Source organism: Gigantopelta aegis, chromosome 7, assembly GCF_016097555.1.
Source record: "Gigantopelta aegis isolate Gae_Host chromosome 7, Gae_host_genome, whole genome shotgun sequence".
NCBI lineage: Eukaryota > Metazoa > Mollusca > Gastropoda > Neomphalida > Peltospiridae > Gigantopelta > Gigantopelta aegis.
Genome location: NC_054705.1, coordinates 42349983 through 42366759, shown reverse-complemented (window position 1 = coordinate 42366759; position 16777 = coordinate 42349983). Strand labels below are relative to the sequence as shown.

At 38.1% G+C, this 16777-nt stretch overlaps 1 protein-coding gene across 1 annotated transcript in view; it reads left to right on the top strand.

The window, feature by feature from the left end:
* Positions 1 to 895: 895 nt before the first annotated feature.
* Positions 896 to 16777, top strand: part of LOC121377260 (centromere protein O-like) — a 27459-nt gene continuing 11577 nt past the window's right edge. The window contains exons 1-5 of the mRNA XM_041505183.1: positions 896 to 1019; positions 3707 to 3879; positions 8000 to 8111; positions 10541 to 10797; positions 12240 to 12411. Of these exons, the coding sequence (XP_041361117.1) occupies positions 989 to 1019; positions 3707 to 3879; positions 8000 to 8111; positions 10541 to 10797; positions 12240 to 12411 (745 nt within the window). The 5' untranslated portion in view covers positions 896 to 988. The remainder of the gene's footprint in view (positions 1020 to 3706; positions 3880 to 7999; positions 8112 to 10540; positions 10798 to 12239; positions 12412 to 16777) is intronic.

The following is a 16777-nucleotide window of genomic DNA, read 5'->3' as shown; positions in this document are numbered from 1 at the left end:
TGGTTATATATACTTTATTCTTTTAAATATTTATTCTAATTGCTAGTGTCGTATATCCACATGGTTATATATTTTTTTATTTCCTTTAAATAATTATCATAATTGCCAGTGCCGAATTTCCATATGGTTATATATTTCATTCTTATAAATAATTATCGTAATTGCTAGTGAGGTATTTCCATATGGTTACATATTTCATTCTTTATAAATAACTACAAACGAATTTATCTTCATTTAAGTCGGACTACTTTTCCTTCATTTATCTCAGGTCAGGTCAGGTCATAGGGTTTTACGTGGACATTCAGAACAAGCTGTTGTAGCGCACGCTTGTCATGGACGCAAGTACCGGCCTTGGCCGGATCCTCCGTCGGACAGGAAAAGGATAGGGGTGGAAGAGGAGACCGCCCTCACTGGCAAGCACAAGGAAGTACTAAAATCGTTATTTTGAAACATTACATTACTTTACTCCATTTGTATTATAGGCTACTATTGTCTTCATTTATTTTATTGGGGACGGAACGTAGCCCAGTGGTAAAGCGCTGTCCTGATGCGTGGTCAGTTTGGGATCGACCCCTGTCAGTGGCCCCATTATGCTATTTCTCGTTCCAGCCAGTGCACCACAACTGGTATTTCAAAGGCGGTGGTATGTGCTATCCTGTCTGTGGGGTGTTTGAACAAAACAAACACAATTTGGTTTTATTGCAACAACAGCATTTTTTATCGCTGCATATTTAAAAAAAAAAGACCAAACAACAACCGGTTGAGTACTTTTATATTGATACGAGTGCAGAGAAGATTTTCAGTGAAAATATACAGTGAAATACGCGTGTTTGTGCATGCTTGTGCATGCTTGTGCAATTTAGGGGGAAACAAAACAAACAAACAAAAGTGAAATCCGCGTTTTAGGTATTATGCAGGTTATTTCGAAAGTAAACAATGAGAGTGGTTTCCCTTATGTTGAGGCGGTAAATGTTGTTGAGCTTCAAACATGGAATCCTTGTTAAAACAGTTTAGTCAAGGTTAATTAACTAATATTATTTTATTGTATGTGTATGTATCAGTAGTGGTTGGTGGGTATGCTGCTGCTGCCGCTTTGACGTCTTGGTAACCCGAGTACTCTGTAAGAGAATCTGGGGCGGGACGTAGCCCAGAGGTAAAGCGTTCGCTTGACTCAGTTGATGCGCGATCAATCATGGATCGATCCCCGTCGGTAGGGCCATTGGGCTATTTCTCGCTCCAACCAGTGCACCACGACTGGTGTGTCAAAGGCCGTGGTATGTCACTATGTGTTATCCTGTCTGTGGGATGGTGCATATAAAAGATCCATTGCTGCTGCTAATCGAAAAGAGTAGCCCATGAAATGATGAAGTGGCGACAGCGGGTTTCCTCTTTCAATATCTGTGTGGTCTTTAACCATATACCTGATGCCATATAATCATAAATAAAATGGTGAGTGCATCATTAAATAAAACATTTCCTTCTGTAACTGTAAGAGAGTCTGAGACAGTCGCAGTGAGAGCTATGGTCGACGACGGCACTTTTCGCACCTTTGTTTTGGCGAAAGGACTTTCCTTTGGCACTGTTTCTATCCCTAACCCTGACTCTATTTGTTATAAGTATTTATAATGTTCTTTATACGTGTCAGTGCCAAAAGATAGTCCTACCGTTTTGGCTTCGTACACAATAATAAATAAAACATATCCAATGGTATGATATGATATATTTGACAAAAGGTACTGACTCCTGAGTGCCTTTAACATCTGGTAAAGATGTTACTGAAATGCATTTCAAGTTCTATCAGTCAAATAAATTTTTAACATTCAAGGTAAAAATATTTTGAGGTTTCTGTGTTTTGGGGTGTCATTAAAAAAATTCCTTTCCAGGTAATGTATTCAGACTCCTGGAAAAATGTTTAAAAAGTCCTGGAAAATGAACCAAAATAGTGTTTAAAGGGACATACCCTAGTTTCAACCCGTGAAAATTAACACTAAGTTTACTTAATCTACAAACCTGTAACACATTTGTATAAAGTTATAATTGAGTATAACACGAGTCTGTGACTTTGAAATGTTGAAATACCCTCGAAAAATAGACCCAAAACTCGACTCCATAACTGTTACTTCTCAGACGCATGTGCGTTTTTAAAAATATGAGAAATGCATTTTGCGATATTAAAAATACCAGGATGACCAAAAACACTTCGAATGCATGGAAATGGATAATCTAAACAATAAAATCTTAGTAAAGTATGATTTCAGTTATCAAAAAAGTGCTCTGATAGTAAAAAATATGCCTTAGTGTTTAAAAACTAGGGTATGTCCCTTTAAAAGTCCTGGAAAAGGAAAATATTTGAAGTGTATGAACCCAGTTTTTGCATAACGTCTATGCAGAGTTGTACTGTGTGACACCATTGTTCACATGATCGGAGGTCATGCCCTCTCAAAAGGCATATTCCTTAATGTGAAGACAATAAATATCACATGGGTATCTCTTCCACAGCAGTGTAATAAATGTTGGGCGCCCAATGTTTAGCTTGATGAACTACTGTCTTGCGGTGTTTCTGCCAGAAAGAAATTTTTGGGTATGGCACTATGGAATTGAATGCAATATATGGGGAGCCTCTCCTAGAAAGAAAATGGGTTAAGTTTAGGGTTAAGAAAATCATACATTAATGATAAGAGTAATTCATTTTGTTAAAAGGTTAACTTTAAAAAAAACATCTGCCAAAAATATATGGTGCCATACCCGTTTTACCCTCTGGCAGAAACCCTGTCTTGGGTACCATGACATCGGTGGGCTATTTGAAGTAATTCTTTTTCTAGCCAGTGTGCTGTTTCTGGTGTAATAAAGGATGTGGTATGTGCTGTCATGTCTGTGGAATGCTGTATATACTGGATTTTTTGCTGCTACTTAGAAAGAATAGCCCATTGCTACAGGTTTCCTCATGTGGTAAAGCATTCGCCTGATGTACGGTTGGCCTTAATTCTTCAAGATAAACATCATTTATCTTTTTGAACTAAATTGGTCTAAGATCCACCCCCATCGATCGGACCATTGTGCTGTTTCTCGTTCCAGCTAGTACACCATGACTGGTATATCAAAGGCTGTGGTATGTGCTATCCTGTCTGGGATGGTGCATATAAAAGATCCCTTGCAAAATATAACAGGTTTCCTTTGAGACTATATGTCAAAATTACCAAATGTTTGACATCCAATAGGTGACAATAAATAAATCAATGAACTCTAGTCGTTTAGTTAAACATTTGAACAAACTGTGAATGTAGAGAAATGGTTTGTGTTGTTTGTATGCAACAGGGCTTCTAGATTATGGTAGCCCCACGCCCATGGCTAATAATATTCAATGTTGGGCTAGTAAATACTATTGACATGCCCAATGGCTAGTGAAAAAAAAAGAGTCAAATGTTGCAGTTAACTTAAGTCTATTTTGTAAATATGAATATGCTGCCCCCATGCCAACCTTGCAGTGTTTGTATTTTTAAGCTCTATCTCTCTTTTGGGTGACATATCTGATTATTATTATTATTTAGTAAAATTGTATTAACTTAAAAATAATGTAGGGCTAGTGAATTTTTAATTGTGGCTAGTAAAAAAAATTAATCACTGATTCCATGGCTAGTGCATTTTTAAAAATTCTACAAGCCCTGATTCATGCATAAAAATGTTTTAAAATTATTTAATCTTTCAGGTGTGTTGAGCGATCTTGAAAATTTGGATGTTGCTGCGAAAGATCGGAAGAGGGCAAGACAGCAGTATTTGTCAGAGAAGAAATCTTTACATCAACTGGAGAAAAAAGTGAAAACATTAGAACGACGGAAGCATGAACTGCAACGAAAACTGAAGATAGCTGAACATAATCTAGTATGTCCCAGCAGGGTTTCTAGATTATGATAGCCCCACCACCCCCATGGCTAGTGATATTCAGTGTTGGGCTAGTAAATAACTACTATTGCCATGCCCAACAGCTGGTGAAAAAAGTTGTCAAATACTGTATTTAAGTCTATTTTGTAAATATGAATACCCTTCCTTCCCCAATCCTAGTGTTTTTCATCGCTATCTCACTCTTTAGGTAACACATCTGATTATTACTATTTTCATCGCTATCTCACTCTTTAGGTAACACATCTGATTATTACTATTTTCATCGCTATCTCACTCTTTAGGTAACACATCTGGACCCATATTCACAAAAAAGTGTAAATTTACGTCTACGACTAGCACTTACGTCTGCCGTAGATTTACGTTTACGTGCAAGAAGCACCTTATTCTCAAAGATGGTCGTAAATGTAAATGTAACTTAGTTGGATGTAAATCTACGATTTAACACTCTCACTGGAGTAATTAATAAAAACACATTAGAAACGATGGCTACCGGGTAAATAACAAATGCGCAAAACGCAATTTTGTTTGTCGTCTGCTAACAATAACATTGCGAACAGTGAACCATGGCAGTTTGGTATTGGTGGGGATCCGCGTTTTGGTACGAACTTGAGGACATTTCTTAAAAAGGAAAAAGATAACTCAGGAGAATTTGGCCGAGTCAAAAACATCTGTTCGATCACGAACAAAAATATCGCGTTCGCCATCGCAAACTGCTTCATTTATTGGAAATACTGCTAGTTTCCGTAAATAATAGTAAACAACGGCGATCGTGCTTGATTTATTATGTGTACACAACTTACGTGCAGCGTTAGTTGCAACCTGAGGCACTCTTATATTTACGTCCAACTTTACACGTAACTTACGTTTTCGTTGTTTCGTGAATAGCTCTTCAGTCGTAGATTTACGTTTACGTGTAAAACTAGGCTTACGATATTTTGTGAATATGGGTCCTGATTATTACTATTTTCATCACTATCTCACTCTTTAGGTAACACATCTGATTATTACTATTTTCATCACTATCTCACTCTTTAGGTAACGCATCTGATTATTACTATTTTCATCACTATCTCACTCTTCAGGTAACACATCTGATTATTACTATTTTCATCACTATCTCACTCTTTAGGTAACGCATCTGATTATTACTATTTTCATCACTATCTCACTCTTTAGGTAACGCATCTGATTATTACTATTTTCATCACTATCTCACTCTTTAGGTAACACATCTGATTATTACTATTTTCATCACTATCTCACTCTTTAGGTAACACATCTGATTATTACTATTTTCATCACTATCTCACTCTTTAGGTAACGCATCTGATTATTACTATTTTCATCACTATCTCACTCTTTAGGTAACGCATCTGATTATTACTATTTTCATCACTATCTCACTCTTTAGGTAACGCATCTGATTATTACTATTTTCATCGCCATCTCACTCTTTAGGTAACACATCTGATTATTACTATTTTCATCGCCATCTCACTCTTTAGGTAACGCATCTGATTATTACTATTTTCATCGCCATCTCACTCTTTAGGTAACGCATCTGATTATTACTATTTTCATCGCCATCTCACTCTTTAGGTAACGCATCTGATTATTACTATTTTCATCGCCATCTCACTCTTTAGGTAACGCATCTGATTATTACTATTTTCATCGCCATCTCACTCTTTAGGTAACGCATCTGATTATTACTATTTTCATCGCTATCTCACTCTTTAGGTAACGCATCTGATTATTACTATTTTCATCGCCATCTCACTCTTTAGGTAACGCATCTGATTATTACTATTTTCATCGCCATCTCACTCTTTAGGTAACGCATCTGATTATTACTATTTTCATCGCTATCTCACTCTTTAGGTAACGCATCTGATTATTACTATTTTCATCGCCATCTCACTCTTTAGGTAACACATCTGGACCCATATTCACAAAAAAGTGTAAATTTACGTCTACGACTAGCACTTACGTCTGCCGTAGATTTACGTTTACGTGCAAGAAGCACCTTATTCTCAAAGATGGTCGTAAATGTAAACGTAACTTAGTTGGATGTAAATCTACGATTTAACACTCTCACTGGAGTAATTAATAAAAACACATTAGAAACGATGGCTACCGGGTAAATAACAAATGCGCAAAACGCAATTTTGTTTGTCGTCTGCTAACAATAACATTGCAAACAGTGAACCATGGCAGTTTGGTATTGGTGGGGATCCGCGTTTTGGTACGAACTTGAGGACATTTCTTAAAAAGGAAAAAGATACCTCAGGAGAATTTGGCCGAGTCAAAAACATCTGTTCGATCACGAACAAAAATATCGCGTTCGCCATCGCAAACTGCTTCATTTATTGGAAATACTGCTAGTTTCCGTAAATAATAGTAAATAACGGCGATCGTGCTTGATTTATTATGTGTACACAACTTACGTGCAGCGTTAGTTGCAACCTGAGGCACTCTTATATTTACGTCCAACTTTATACGTAACTTACGTTTTCGTTGTTTCGTGAATAGCTCTTCAGTCGTAGATTTACGTTTATGTGTAAAACTAGGCTTACGATATTTTGTGAATATGGGTCCTGATTATTACTATTTTCATCACTATCTCACTCTTTAGGTAACACATCTGATTATTACTATTTTCATCGCTATCTCACTCTTTAGGTAACACATCTGATTATTACTATTTTCATCACTATCTCACTCTTTAGGTAACACATCTGATTATTACTATTTTCATCACTATCTCACTCTTTAGGTAACACATCTGATTATTACTATTTTCATCGCTATCTCACTCTTTAGGTAACACATCTGATTATTACTATTTTCATCACTATATCACTCTTTAGGTAACACATCTGATTATTACTATTTTCATCACTATCTCACTCTTTAGGTAACACATCTGATTATTACTATTTTCATCACTATCTCACTCTTTAGGTAACACATCTGATTATTACTATTTTCATCACTATCTCACTCTTTAGGTAACACATCTGATTATTACTATTTTCATCACTATCTCACTCTTTAGGTAACGCATCTGATTATTACTATTTTCATCACTATCTCACTCTTTAGGTAACACATCTGATTATTACTATTTTCATCACTATCTCACTCTTTAGGTAACGCATCTGATTATTACTATTTTCATCACTATCTCACTCTTTAGGTAACACATCTGATTATTACTATTTTCATCACTATCTCACTCTTTAGGTAACACATCTGATTATTACTATTAGTAAAATTGTATTAAGTAAAGTAGGGCTGATGAAGGATCTTTTCTGAGTATATAGCCATCTTAAAATGTTTTCAGCAAATAAAAACAAAAAAATCATGATTAAAAACGGGTTAAAATTGGCAGAAATTCCTGCCGGATGTTAGGTCCGGCAAGTTATAAATTCTGCCAGCCCGAATGAAAACCTACCGGACCAAACATGGTTGACTAAAACTATTGTCTGAATATAAATGTAAAATAATTTCTGGTCCAACGGCAAGACGGGCAACAACAAATCTGGCCGACGGTTGTGTTGATCCTCAGACCGGCAAGAAACACTTGGGTATGGCAGTATTTCAACCCATGTTAAAATTACAACTTACTTACATTTTCTTGTTTGTAATATGAATTTATCTATAAGCATTGCATTTCAGGACATCATAACGTTTTGTAGTATCTGAATATTGACTTTTGTCTAATACAATTTTGAAGTATAAATTGAATATTTTTTCCAATGGCCAAACGAAATTTGAAATAATTCAGCCAGATGTCATTCCAAATGCATTTATTAGTACAATGCTTTATAACATGTTAAAACATGTTACGGTTAAACTAGTCTTCCAAAAAAGACAGGAAAAACCAAGATACTTGTGTGGGGTTTATTGTCTAAAATATTTTAGTTTTGCGGCATTGCTGAATATAGTTGCAGATTTCTAGATTTGTGATTGGTCAGTTGAATTAGAAAGATCAACTGGCTGTGTTGTGACACTGGTTTTGTTCAGATCTACTGACACACCTTCACGGTCCGACTGACCAGTAAGATCTGCTGTCAATTTAGATGCTATTTTTCAGACCTGTGAGGGTGAGGAGACACGTGACGAGACGGTCAAGTCCGATGAAGTTACAGACAGTGTCGCCAGGCTCACGAAACTCACAGAAATTGCTGATTTGTATCGTCTAACAGGTCAGATAATATTCGGTTGATGAGCTTAACAGAGATGTGATTTTTCAGCTCTTTTTTTGGCTTAAAATAATTTTCACAAAATGGACTGGATTTGATTGGAAATACTAAAAAATTACCTCTATGTAGGTATTGTAGAGAGAGTTCAGCTTTTAAAAGATATTTTCAGCTTTTATTTTAAAATGGGTATCACATCACTGGCTTAAAGGTGCAATCCCTAGTTTCGGACCGACAAAATGGACACTAAGTTTGGTTAAACTGCAAACCTGCAACATATTTGGATAAAGTTATAAGAGAGAAAAGCTAAAATATGTGATGTTTAAACGGGGAAATATTGTCTAAAAATAACTATTCTTGTGTAGACCAGCGTGTGTGTGCAGCCAGAGTTCCAGGAGTAAAAATAATCTGACCCCGATAGCTCTGATTGATCAATATGCCACAGAGTACTGCACATCAAATCATGTTCTAGTCACATGGTCTGTGACTTTCTAACAAACGTATTAAACAAACAAAAAATAAATAGTCGGCTATGATCATTGATTACTGTTACTATATTTTGTACATATATACATATATAAATAACATATGTATATTCATTAACCTCTAGCTGAAATACAAATATTTAAATTAAATTATTTGATTTTGTTTAAAAATTAGAGAGTGGGGGGTGGGGAGAGAGAAAGAAAGAGAGAGAAATAATAGACGTAAAAAAAGATACCTTTTTGGTAAACGAGACCTAGGCCTATTCCTACATGTACATACCTATTATCATTTCATTTCCTTCTTTTTATTATTCTGCCTACTATTGAATTGTCTTTGTCTCAATTTCATTTTTTTTTAAATAAAGTAGAAAGTTACATGCTTGCAATTTTCGAGACCTCATGTAAGCTTTGTAGGCTAACAGTTATGAACTACATGTAATTGAGACAATTTTACCGACTTCGCTGATTTCCATAACGAGTTCATTTGTGTAGGCTACAGAAGCCACTATTTAATTCAGTTCCTTTTTTCTTTCTTTTTTTCTTAATTATATGAACACTATACATGAGTTAGCCTTTTCAGACATTGTGATCTAGTACCGTACAAAAGTGGACTGTTTCTAATTAATAATAAATTAAATAGGCAAAAGAGGTTTGATCGGATTGGTACGTTTTCTTAAACCAGTGTTTTCCGATTTGTATAGAAAAGAGAAGTACCAGTCATATTAAAAGTTTGCATGGACGCTACCGTTCATGTCACTTTTTGTTGTTGATATTATTAAACGGGTCTTTCTATCAGCTACATATTGTAATTAGTGGCAATCAATATACAAAATTATTTTACGTGCACTGTTTATTAAGTGTAACGTACGCTATTTTTCACACTCGCCAGGTTGAAATTACATGCGCTGTACAAGCGCACCTTAAAAGACAAGGTCTACAGTTGTAGCACTTGCCTGGTCGATCCCCGTCGGTGGAACATTGGGCTATTTCTCTGTCTACCCAGTGCTCCACAACTGGTGTAATATAACTGTGGTATGTGCTATCCTGTTTGTGGGATGCTGCATATAAAAGATTCCTTGCTGTTAATCGAAAAAAGTAGCCCATGCATGGCGGCAGCTGGTTTCCTCTCTCATCTGTATGGTTCTTTAAAATTCACCTGCCAGACCCACCTGAAAAACTGCTGAGTAATCTTTCCAGAGACAGATTAAGTACAATGATCTTATCTGCTATTTAGCTTGTGATTCTGTTATGTACTAATTCCACAAGACTCTAAAATGCCTCTCAGAGATCCTAGAGGCGGGACGTAGCCCAGTGGTAAAGCACTCGCTCGATGCGCGGTCGGTTTAGGATCAATCCCCGTTGGTGGGTCCATTTGGCTATTTCTTGTTCCAGCCAGTGCTTCACAACTGGTGTAACAAAGTCCATGGTATGTACTATCTTATCTGGGATGGTGCATATAAAAGATCCCTTGCTGCTAATCGAAAAGAGTATCCTATGAAGTCCCAAACAGCGAGTTTCCTCTCTTTATATCTGTGTGGTTCTTAACCATATGTCCGACGCCATATAGCCATAATTAAATGTGTTGAGTGTGTTGTTTAATAAAACATTTCTTCTTCTTCTCGGGGGTCCTGATTTTTTTTATGCACTAGCCCAAACCCTTCCCTTTACTTGGAATGTGCCTCTGAAGATTACGAGAATGGTCATTTCGTTCGCACGTTTCTCGAGTAAACCTAATTTTAAACGTTAATTGGGTTGCATGGCTTAATTTGTCCTAAACCAATAAATGGGTCACACAGATTTTTAATTTTTTTTTCTTATCCGGACATATTTCTTTGATTTTATTATTTTAAAAAACCCCAACCCAGCAGGCTTATTTTACTTCGTTTTAAACACCTCTTGATTCAGTTGTTTTTACGGTTTGATGCAAACAGTGAATGTTGTTATTTTCAGGTATATCCGTGGATTCGGTGGGCGAGAATGAGCCAGTTGTCTTGCGGTTCGACACCAGCTGTGAAGGACAGTTCGTGAAGGCGTATTTCGTCGAGGTTGACAAGAACTGGAATCAGAGGGTTCTCCACCACACCCTGCCTGGCTTCATCCCCGTCGTCGATCTCGCCACCCGATCTGACCTGCAGACCTTCGTCTCAAAAATCAGAGAGTATCTCTTTGCATTTACGTCAAGACAGACCGAATTGATGGCATTGCAGGTAACAATTTTAAACCGTTTGCTTGCTGCCTGCACAAAAAAACCCACAAAAAAAACCTGCCCAAGTTTAGATTTTTCTGACCAGCTACCAGCAGGACTTGCCTAAAGTAAGCTTCTCATTTTCATTCCAATTTAAATCAGTGTCCTCAGGACTTGAAATTAACAGGAAGGAAATGTTTTATTTAACGACGCACTCAAGACATTTTAATTACGGTTATATGGCATCAGACATATGGTTAAGGACCACACAGATATAGAGAGAGAAAACCCGCTGTCGCCACTTCTTGTGCTACTCTTTTTGATTAGCAGCAAGGGATCTTTTGTATGCACCATCCCACAGATAAGATAACACATACCACTGGCTGGAGTGAGAAATAGCCCAATGGTCCCACTGACGGGGATCGATCCCAAACCGACCGCTCATCAAGCGAACGCTTTACCAGTGGACTATGTCCCGCCCCCGAAATTAACAGTTCCCTGACGGTAATTACTGTAGCTGAAATATGAATAGGATACGAACGGTCAGAGAGTTTAGCAATGGCAGGTTTTTGCCGCTGGATAATTTTTATTGCCGTCGGTTTAAGCAGACTACAATATCCTCAGCCTTTTCTCGTTCCAATCAGTGCACCACAACTGGTCAAAGGCCATCGTATGTACTTTCCTGTCTGTGGAAAAATCCACATAAACGATCCCTTGCTACATTAAGAAAATGTAGCGGGTTTCCTCTATCTACTATGAGTCAGAATTACCAAGTGTTTGACATCCAATAGCGGATGATTGATTAATCGATGTGCTCTAATGGTGTTTAAACAAGACAAACTTTATTTTCATCCTCAGCCCTTCATATATAGACGGAACCACATACCAGTTTTGCCATGTTATTTATTTCACGGAGGCCAGACTCGGAATAGGCGTGTTCGAAACTCTAGTGGTATATGGACACGTTAAACCAGTTATTAAGCTAAGCACAAGTTTATAGTGCGCAAGAATATTATAAAATCATGCGCACTATAAACGAGCATGTGGTTGTGTCTGTTGATTACGTACCACCTTGCTATATTATGATTAACAAAAGTTTAATTAAATAACACAATTTAATTCGTTTCAAAAGTTGGTTGAATTTTATGGAATTGACGGAACACTGAACATCCTGGCTAGGAACTTGGGCCCAATTCACAAAGTTCTCTTAGGCTCTGCTAGACAACAAAGCATCCTCTTTGCAAGTCTTTTAGCATTGCATTGAGAGATCGCAAAGTTGCGAGAGTTTAGTGAGTTAGGCCCCTGATGTCATTCAGGTGAACACATACTATGCATGCAAGATTTTATATCACACATAATATGTTCAATAAAATAAAATAAATTATTGCAGTCAGAATTGCTTTTATTACTATAATAAGATTAAATGTGTATGTAATAAAATATTAAAACTTTTGTGTTTTTCAGAGAGATTGTTCGGCAATAATACGTGGTGAGATTGAAAGCAGCTTTGCTGTGGATTATATAAGAATGACCATGACCCCGTTTGAAGACGCATTTCCAGTGAAGGTCACCCTGGCTTACGACAGCTTAATGGATGTCTTGCCCTCCTCGGTGATCTTGAAGCCAGTAATATCTGGTATGTACATACAGGTGCTTTTTATTAGTCCCCTACCGGGGTCGAGATGTAGCTCAGTGGTACAGCCCTCACTTGATGCGCGGTTGGTGTGGGATCGATCCCCGTTAGTGGGCCCATTGGGCTATTTCTTGCTCCAGCCAGTGCACCAAAGGTACATCAAAGGCTGTGGTATGTGCTATCCTGTCTGGGATGGTGCATATAAAAGATCTCTTGCTGCTAATTGAAAAGAGTAGCCCATGAAGTGGTGACAGCAGGTTTCCTCCCTCAATATCTGTGTGGTCCTTAACCATATGTCCGAAGCTATAAAACCGTAAATAAAATGTGGTGAGTGCATCGTTAAATAAACATTTCGTTCCTTCGTCCCCTACTGATCCAACCACAAGGAATTATAGGTTTCGTCTCTGTCCTGTCTGTCCTGTCCTGTCTGTCTGTCTGTCTTCCTGTCCTGTCTGTCTGTCCTGTCTGTCTTCCTGTCCTGTCTGTCTGTCCCATTAACCGATTTATTTCAGGGCTAGCTCTGGCACTCACCAAATTCGCCAATAATGAATTTTGAAAGCAGTTGGCGAATTTTTCTTTTTTAATTTTGCGAAATAATTTCATGTAATAATTGACATTTTTAACAAAATAACTTTTGTTTTCTACAATGTTTAACGTTTAATAGACAATTTGGTGAAATGTTTTGCTCACCCAGAGCCAGCCCTGTATTTTTGTGTTGGGGTGTCGTTAAACATTCATTCAGTCCCATATACAGTTTTCCTGACATTTTTTTCTTCACAATTCTTCAAGATATTGAGCTGAAATTTGGTGTATAGCTTTCTCATGTAGAGTTACAGATCAAGTTTGACGTTCATAGGAATTTGCTCATTTTGGACAGAGTTATGGTCCTTGGATCATCCTCCTCCTCATCACCACCCCCATGTATTATAAATGACGTTATACCGTATTAATGTCATTAATTAATTATATACGTTATAGGCCTCTTTGCTGTCAGGTGTATATATACTGTGAGGCAGTGAATATGGCTCGCCAGCCTATTCACTGTCTATGGTCTGGGGACAATTGATCTTTCTTTTTATTAAAAATAAAAATAAAAATAACTACTGGTCTCTTTGGGATCGTCCACAACTGTTGCACCTCCGAGAGTAGCATGGTTTTTTAAATATTTAAGTCTCCCAAATGTTTCGAGCCCTGGTGATTTTTGTATTTTTATGGCTAGTGAAAATTATGTTTCTGCCCATTAACTGGTAATGTTTTGTTTTTTCTAATATATATTTGTTCATATGTACGAAATTATTGGGAGGTAACAACATGTCTCGGCTTCTAGAAACATTCAAGCAATCGGAAACACCTTGTATATGTAGACACTGATATCAAGGTTCTAACTCATTAATGTGTCGCCTATAGTGATATTTTAAAAACATTGCCATGTGTGAAACGGCCCACCAACAGTAATTTAAATTTTGAGCCTGCCTATATCAGTTTTGTTTCAAACTGACGTTTGCAGCAAATCAACATGACTGAAAGGTTATTTTTCTGTACATGTATGTAGACATATTTCAAAAGCACAAATGTTAAATACTAGCAGATAATATACACCAGGGTCCATATTTTCGAAGCAATCTTAGCCTACGAAATCGTAAAATCATCTTGAGCTATGACGTCACTATGACGTGCTGTAGTGACGGCACAACCTACGATGGTTTTACGATTTCGTAGGGCTAAGATAGCTTCGAAAATATGGTCTCAGGTATATACAGTTTGCCACTTGCCAGAAAAGTGTTGTCGCAATTTATATCTCAATTTTTGTCGTTAAGTTCAAGCCCTGTGATATTCTGAACAACAACAACAACAACAACATTTGTTACGTAATTAGAGTCATTAAAAATGCTCTGCCAGTCAGAAACATGTTACAATATCATCAAACTCGGGACAGTCTCTTCAGATTTGTTCTTCTGTTCATTCTTTCTCAATTCGTCAGGCTCCACTTTCCTCCTGGATTCCCACTGCTTGTATTTCAGTATTCGGTAAAGCCGAAACACTGACTGGTCTGTTTGTTTGCGTATCTTTGCTCCGATTGGACGATGTCTTAGCACTTGGCTTCCCATTGGCTGTTTTTTTGTGCAAATCTGCTCTCGCCCTCTCATCATTATCGTTATCATTATCCGTCTCTGGGTGGACCTTGTTGCCTTGGCAACAGATGATCCTCTTGAATGTCCTCCAGAAGCGTCTGTTGAGTGTGCAGTACAGCAGGAAATTGCAGGCAAAGTTCAGAGAGGTGAGCGCGGTGCTGACCAGTCGCAGCGCGAGGTACGCCTCCGTGTGGTAGGCGAGCGTGTAGCCGACAAGCTGCATTGCAGAGCTGGGCACCATGGTAACGAGGAACAGGACGATGATCCCGACCAGCATGAAGACGATCCGCGTCTGCTCCACCTCAAACCTCTGCTCCAGCCGCCGGTTCTTGTCGTCGCCGCCGCCGCCAGCACCAATGAGGCATTGCCGCCGGCAACGGCGCTGGTGTGACCGGAGGTAGAGGACGAGGATGACGTTGAAGATGAAAAGGACCACCATGGGCAGGAACTGGAAGCAGACGGCGTCAGACCAACCGTAGATCAGGAAAGCCCGACTCTTGCCGTAGTCGGTGATCTCAATGTCGCCGGCGTTGGTGATCTGCACCTGCCAGAATGTCGGCAGGTTCTCGAGCGTGCAGACGACACCGGCGCAGACGACGATGATGAGAGCTGTGGTCGTGCGTCTGGTCTGCAGACGGGTCAAGGTCGTGAAGCAGACGACGATGCACCGCTCAATGGTGAGGATCACCGTGGTGAGGATGCTCGCCTTGAGGAAGATGTCGCCGATGGGGATATAGACGTAGGCAACATACGCCATTGTGAACGCGTCGGAAACCTGACAGATCGGGCAGCGGATCACACAGATGGGGACAATGAAGAGCAGACCCAGTATGTCATAGAGGGCCAGGCCTTTCAGGTACATGAAGGCCACCCCCTGGAACTGGCCCTTTATCAGCACGACCAGGGTGAGGATGTTTCCGATGATGCCGAAAATGCATATGGCTGGGATGACGAAAAGGTAGCCTGTGATTGTGACTGCCTCTGGTAGAGATGCTGTCATGTTTGCAGGCTTGGTACAGATGTGGTTTATTCAGGCTACAGTGACTGTAGCCTTACTTTCCATAAAAAAGATTGAAATGATTTGTAAAGTGGTTGTTTTTTTGTTAATCCTAAAGGTATGAAGACTGTGTTAAAAGACTCCATCATTATGTCAAGCTTGTTGGTTGTAAGTCTGATTTTTAAAAAATAATATTTTTAATAGGCTGTAGTATTTAATGCAGGTAGGTGCCAATCTGATTTACCAAAATTAAAACTTTTTTTTATTATTGTCTTTTAATATTTCTGCAGTATTTGAAGCCTGGTATCAGATGATGTGCAAGTTAGGAAATAATGTCTGTCTTTTGTTATTTTTGTCTTCTGTTGTTTTGGGTTTTTTGAGAACATGTCTGAATGTACTCAATTTTGAATTGTTTGTTTCATCACATCTTTCTTTACATCTTTGTCTCAATCTGTATTCTTTTGGTAGTCTCCCCTTGTAACTTCTCTTTTTGTTGTTTTGGGGTTCACCAATCACAAATCTTTTTTACACATTTGTCAAAATTCTATCAGTTGTTTTTGACATCGGTAATGAGATATCTTTCTGATTGTCTCCCCTTTTATTATGTCTGGTCCAAGTCTTTCATACTTTTGTTACAGTTAATTTTATTCTGGCATAGATAATCAGGTGTCTTTTTAGTGGTAGTAGTCTCTCTTTAGCTACATGGAGTAGTCTCCCTTTAGATACTTGTAGTAGTCTCCTGTTATCTACCTGTAGTAGTCTCCCTTAGCTACTTGTAGTAGTCTCCTTTTATATATACTTGTAGTAGTCTCCTTTTATATATACCTGTAGTAGTCTCCCTTTAGCTACTCCCTTTATTCACACTTGTCTCTTTCATCCCTTTATTTCAGTCTTTTGTTTCTGGGCTTTTTGAGTGGGTTTTTTTTTTCAAACATGGGTAACAACGTAGCTTTCAGATTATCTCCCCTTTTACATTTCACATCTTTATCTCTTTATCTTAGTTCTGTGTTGTCCATTTTTTATTTTTTCCCGGGTAGTTTTTATCTTAGTACTATTTTACTTCTTTTTTTCCTTCCTGTAGCTATCACTCAAGGCTTATAGCACCACATGTATATAGTACCTAGTACTATTTTGTCTTTAGTGAAAATTAAATCCATTGAGTTTCAGTCAGACATGTGCTGTCTCGTTATTGTGTGTGCTGTCCAGTCTTGTTAGTAATATTGATGTCTGAAAAATAGAA